Source organism: Dipteris shenzhenensis, chromosome 22, assembly GCF_047967505.1.
Source record: "Dipteris shenzhenensis isolate YYH24624 ecotype China chromosome 22, Dip_SZ_1.0, whole genome shotgun sequence".
Lineage (NCBI taxonomy): Eukaryota > Viridiplantae > Streptophyta > Polypodiopsida > Gleicheniales > Dipteridaceae > Dipteris > Dipteris shenzhenensis.
Genome location: NC_141617.1, coordinates 1,617,450 through 1,623,449, shown reverse-complemented (window position 1 = coordinate 1,623,449; position 6,000 = coordinate 1,617,450). Strand labels below are relative to the sequence as shown.

Genomic DNA, 6,000 nt, shown 5'->3' with positions numbered 1-6,000 from the left:
AGCTGTGGATCACCTGTAACTGGCCCTTCGTAAAAACGAATTTCCCTGGCAGGCTTTGGATCACCTGAAACTGGCCCCTGGGTAAAAACGAATTTCCCTGGCAAGCTTTGGATCACCTGAAACTGGACCCTGGGTAAAAACGAATTTCCCTGGTAGGCCCTGGAACCTCCTGGTAAAAAGAGATTTGACTTTAGCAGCACCTAGCAAGCTCTAGCAGCTCCAAACTGATGATCTCGCTCCTCTGGAACTGATTTGGCCAACTGCCTCCAAAAGAAGGGCTTCCCCCCCCTTTTAAAGCCCTAGGCTCCAAAACACAATGTTTTTTAATTGCACAACTCTTTTGGGCCCCGTGTTGCACACTTTGGCCCTAGGAATTAATTGCCTAGTAACTGGGCGCACATTCACTATAGTCACGCGCAAATTACGGGAGTCGCAAATCAGAGGTCCCATAATTTCACGTCCTCGTGACAATGACAATCTCAGGAGGATGTGCGACTTGTTACAAAGCATCTGGAAGTGTCCAAGAACATTTGGAACCTTATTGCTGATGTGCTCAATGCTGCCAACTTACCTTCTGCAGGCTGATCCACTTGTATAGCTATTGATATCATCGCTTGGACACTGGTTTTTATTGCTACTTGAATATCGACTTTCAACTCAAACAATGTACTTGTCTTCAGACTGCAATGCTTCCACCCGAACTTGTTCTAAGGGGTGTGAAGGCATATTTTGTCATCTCTGAATTTTTGTTGACAATATGATATAAACCCGCAATTTACACACACAAAACTAAATTTTTAGAAAAATGAAGGAAATGCTATTGCATTTTCCACAAATTCTGAATACAACAAAGAATTTACTTAACATGCCATGAGTCAGTTTAGTACTGTATTTACGAGAGTTAGTAGAAGGTTCTTTTCTTTGGGGGAAAAAACACTCTATCTGTAAAGGCCCAAAAAATATGCAAGGCATTGCAAACCTGCTCAGTAAGAGGCCGAGAGACACCCTTTACATCACTTGGGGATCTGTGGCTTGGTTCACACAGTCCAGTCCATAGATTTTCTATGATGGAGCAGACTCATGCAAGACTTTTGTCATTGTCAGGGGAAACCCCTAGCTTATCAGTCTAGATGTAGTGCCGCCCTCCTTACACAGAAATTACGCCCCCCATTGATTCGACTTGGAAGGTAGTTGCCAGTCTCACCATATCACTTGGAGCAAAGTCCATGGTTCCTCACGTACAACAGTGGCTAGGAGAGCGGCGACCATGGTTCATTCCTATCACAGTCACTAGAGATGGTCTAAACTCCAGCTAGTACATTTCAATTTAAAATTTCCATAATTACAGAAAACAAATCAGCAGGTAGTTCAAAATAAAATGACAGTTCCTATCATGCTCTTAAGCTCTTGCATTATGCCCTGTAGACACAACTGTTGTACTTTGTTTTGATAGCAAACAATCCTTAAAACTTACTTGCTCACGAACAGCACCAACAACATCATAAAGAGTTATATGATCCTACAGCATGCTAAACCTCACCCTTTCGAAAACAAGCTACTAAAATCGCCAAATTTAACTCTGATTCACTGAATTCTGTAACAGACAATCCCAAATTCCACAATTAAAATCCTCTTTTGTATAGAAATGTCAAGATACATGCATTGCTGCTCCAAAACTCACCTTTCACAGACTTCATACATGCACAACACAGAATGCTTTGTAGTTGATTGCAAAGCAAGATCATAACTGCCCAATTGTATCCTCTTCCAACAAACCCAAAAACTAGAGACCCTGAAGAAGTAGCGGTCAGCAGTGAGATAAAAATGGCACTTGTGTTAGCAGGACAAGGTTAAAGAAGCAGATACTAAAAGGGAATAACAGGCGAATAAAATGGTATGAAAACTGCACATGAGCAAGGAAAAGCGGGGAAAGAGAAACAGGTTTTTGAGATGTGGAACGCACAAACAGTAATAATGGATTTTGAGAGGAATCATTCCATATTTTCTTCCGAGTCTGCACAGTCAAGGCTCAAGCTTTCCCATGTCTACTTTTGAGTACAAATTCCTTCAAATGTGTTACTGACAAGATAAACTCGCCCATATTCCTCTCATCAAGCTTATCATTTGAAAGAATCTTACACGTGTTCACAAACAGAAGTGAAGAAAGGTAACAGAAAGTTAAATTTTGTACAAGGCTCTTGTCAATGGCCCATTATGGACATAATGAACTTTACGTGCATAATGAACTTTAGAATTGTCAAAATTTGGAGTTCTTTTTCTCCCAACACGTTGCAATTCTTGAGAATTTTCTAAACAATTACGAAACCCAAAATGCGGTTGCCTTTCATACCATGTGTCCTGTTTTTCATGGGTATCCCAATGTTCACCACTGCTACTTTTCCCATATTTATGTATCCATCCTGTTCCATTGTGTTTCTCTCCCCATGTGCGGTTCCACCTTTCTCCAAATGCTCCTTCCCACCAAGTTTCCCCTTGTTTTATCCCATGGCCATACTTGTTGAAATTTTCATCCCATTTGTCACCCCATTTCGACCATGTCCCATCAGACTCTGCTCTCTCTGCCCACTTGTCAGTATACTTCATTGCTTCACCTTGACCATCAAAATTTTCTCCCCATCTGCAGTGACAAAACAAAACCTTGGTTATATGCATTTCAAAATTTGGTCTGACTTTCTATTAAAGTAATTGATTCCTGTATCTACAAAAAATTGAAAGCTGTGAGAACACTAAATAGACCAATGAGGCAAGGTTTCCTCATTCTATTCAAGAAAACTACTCAATTCCTTTCATGTTGTAAAATTCCTGCAAGTCTAAAGCTGACCAAATGCTGGATGTTTAATTTTCTTTAAATGGCAAAAAATACTTCTTGCAAGTCAAAATCTGCTCAAATATCCCCCAAAAAAAGATCGTTTAGTACAAAATATAGAAGTATTGACCACCTTGTTTGCAATGTGAATCAGCTATTTCAATGAGATCATGGCTTAGTACAGTGAAGATGAGAAAGAAAGAAAGAAAGAAAGTTTATTAAAGTCTTCGGAAGACCGATGGGTCTATGAGACTGCGAAAAAACCTGAATACAATGAGCTGTGGTAGTGGAGCTACTAAACGAGCGCCCACACCAATGCAAAATGCAATAAAATGCAAAATGGCAGTACTAAGTCCTAAGTACAGCATAGTCATATCCCGACTATATATATATATATCAATCACATCATCATCGTCAGCATCACCATCATAACCATCATCATCATCATCGTCAGCAACAGAACATCAGGATGGATGAGGCTGTGGAAGCGGAGGCATGAGGTCAGCAATAGAGCGATGTCACCCCCTCAAGGGTGCAGTCCTTGTACGTCTCTTGGTCGTAGCTCTGCGTCTAACCAAGGCCACTATGACCCCCGTAGGTCGGGCTCCGACCCTAAACAAGGAGGGGATGTCCCCAAGTGTGATTTGTGAGTCAACCCTCTGTCTGAGCTGTCATGTCGAGGTCTCGCCTCATGGGGGTCTATGTGATTTGGCCGAAAGAACTCCGTGATAGAGCTCTCAGAGTTGTCAGCCAAGGGAGAAGTCTACTCTTGTCTCCGTGCTCAGAGTATCCTATCTCGATGTCTGAGCATCTCATGAATGAAACTAGCCAAACATCGCTGGTCTGGGTAGGAGAGGATACGAGCCAACATCCCAGAACTATCTCTGAAGAGGCAGTAGAAACACCCTCGGATCTCATAGTAAACAGGACATCTGAAGATGAAATGCCCCTCTGTATCAACCTCCTGCATGTCACACAGTGTGCATATGCGCCTCTCCCTGGGTGACCGCTATGCTCGGCCGCTCTCGATACGAAGTCTGTGTGAAGAGACCCGGAACTGCCCAAGGGAGATCCTCAACGAGTGGTAGGTGAATCTGTGTGTATCCTGGTGGATCAATGAAACCCTCCGCTGTGATATGTAAGAAGTGATCTCTGTAGAAGCCCAGCTTCACTGGAAGATCACTTGAGCCCAACCAAGTCCGGAATGTGTGTAGCTGTAGTAGATCCTCATGGATAACTTGGTTGACCTCGTGTGATAGGAGGGGAGAGAGAGGAGCATCCATGATGTACTGGAAAGGGGGTAGTCTGTCCATGTGGAGTCCTAATCCTGCAAACCATCTCTCTGTTCATGCATACCAACACCTCTAATCTCCCCCTGCTGCAAGTGCCATAGAAGAGGACAATGCTAGCCATGGTATCCTGCTACGCCTGCAAACCTTCTCTAAGAGAAATAGTGACCAAGGTTATCATGTCTAAGATACAGCTAGCATACTTTCAAGGATTCTGTGCAAAAACAAAATTTGTTCCCCTCCTAGCTTCTAAACCTAGCCTCTAAATCTTTTGTGAGACCCGAGAGTTATTGGTGGCAGCAATAAACGAGTTGTTCATCTTGCATGTGCTTGTCCTCCCACTAGCTCGCCAGAAATCCTCAAGCCCCATTCACTGAAACAAGGTCTCTCTCTCTCTCTCTCTCTTTCTCTTGCTCCCAGCCCGTCCGCCCACTCCTGTTCCCAGCCTGTCCGCCTGCTCCTGTTCCGCTCGCAGCCCGCTCCTCCGCTCCTGCCCGCCCCTCCGCTCCTTTGCTCCTTCGCCCACCCCTCCACTCCTGTTCGCTGCTCCGCCCGTCCCTCCGCTCTTTCTCGTTGCTGCCCCGCCTGCAGCTCCCCGCTCTGCTGCCCCGTAGGCAGCTCCCGTTCCCAGCCTGCTGCTCCGCCCTCCTAGCTCCTCGCCCTGCGCAACTGCTCCACCCCGCGCAGCTCCTCCCCGCCTGCTCAACTCCCCCCTGCCTGCTCTCCGCCCTGCACCCACTCCCCTCCGTCCCCTCTCACTAGGCCTCTCCACCCTACCCGCCCCCTCTCCAACCCTCTAGCCAGCCTCTCTGCCCTACCCCTCCGCCCTCTCCCACTAGCCCCTCCGATCCCTCTCCGCCCCTTTGCCAGCCTCTCCACCCTGCCCGCTAGCCTCTCCACTTCCTCTCGCTAACCTCTCCGCCCTCTCGCTCTGCCTCTCCGCCCTGCACCCGCTCCCCTCTCTCGCTGCCCCTCCCAAGCTGCTCCTATTTTGCCCCATCCACCTACAGCTCCGCCCTCTTGCAACCCCTCCTTTGCTCGCTATTGCTTCCCCCATAATGAATGGCAAAGGGGGATGAGGACCGGGGACTAGACGAGAGACCCTTCAGTCCAAATCTACATATGTGAGAAGATAGGGAAGGGGAACGGTGACAAGGGAAAAACACAAAAGCAACTCAGCTTGGAGGACTTCAACAAACGCAGCAACCGGAGCGGTTTGACAGTGGACAGCACCGCGACCTAGAAGAAAGGGGCCCACCCAAAGCCCATGCCGATCACCACATCCTCGACCTCTATGGTTACCACCACTATTTCACCACCATCATCCGCCTCAGCATCTACGCTACCTCTCTCCTCCCTCTCTCCTGCATCATCATCACAGGTCTCCTCCCTAGTAGCCCCACCACTAACCCAACCGGCCACAGCTCCATAGTACTTTTCCCTCGTATCCCCTCTACCTCTCAGTCAGCCACCCTTCATCACCTCATCCGGCCTCGCTACTCCTACATACCACTCCCCCGCCCAGATCACGCTGTCCCCACCCTCAGTACAACCTCAGCAGCCCACCTTCATTCCAACCCCTCTCGAGACCCAGTTCCCACCTGGACCAGGATATCTTAGGCCCCCACCAGATGCTTGGGACTCCCTATTGGCTGAGATACACAGCATCTGGGCCCGTCAGGCAGAGCTGACACATTACACTCAGGAGTAGGCCCGATACACCCAGGAGCAGGCCCGCATTATACATGAGCAAGGCACCCTTATCCAGGGGCCCAGACACGACATCACACAACTTCGAGAGGAGCTCGCAATGCTGAGAGCAACACCTGGAGGGACCCCAGTCACAGAGATGGAGGCACAGATAGCCACGATACAGTCGGCTAT

General features: G+C 47.4%; 1 protein-coding gene across 1 annotated transcript in view; it reads right to left on the bottom strand.

The window, feature by feature from the left end:
• Positions 1-2,176: 2,176 nt before the first annotated feature.
• Positions 2,177-6,000, bottom strand: part of LOC147887603 (protein LIKE EARLY STARVATION, chloroplastic) — a 42,178-nt gene continuing 38,354 nt past the window's right edge. Inside the window, exon 4 of the mRNA XM_087393748.1 lies at positions 2,177-2,638. Within this exon, the coding sequence (XP_087249874.1) occupies positions 2,179-2,638 (460 nt within the window). The 3' untranslated portion in view covers positions 2,177-2,178. The remainder of the gene's footprint in view (positions 2,639-6,000) is intronic.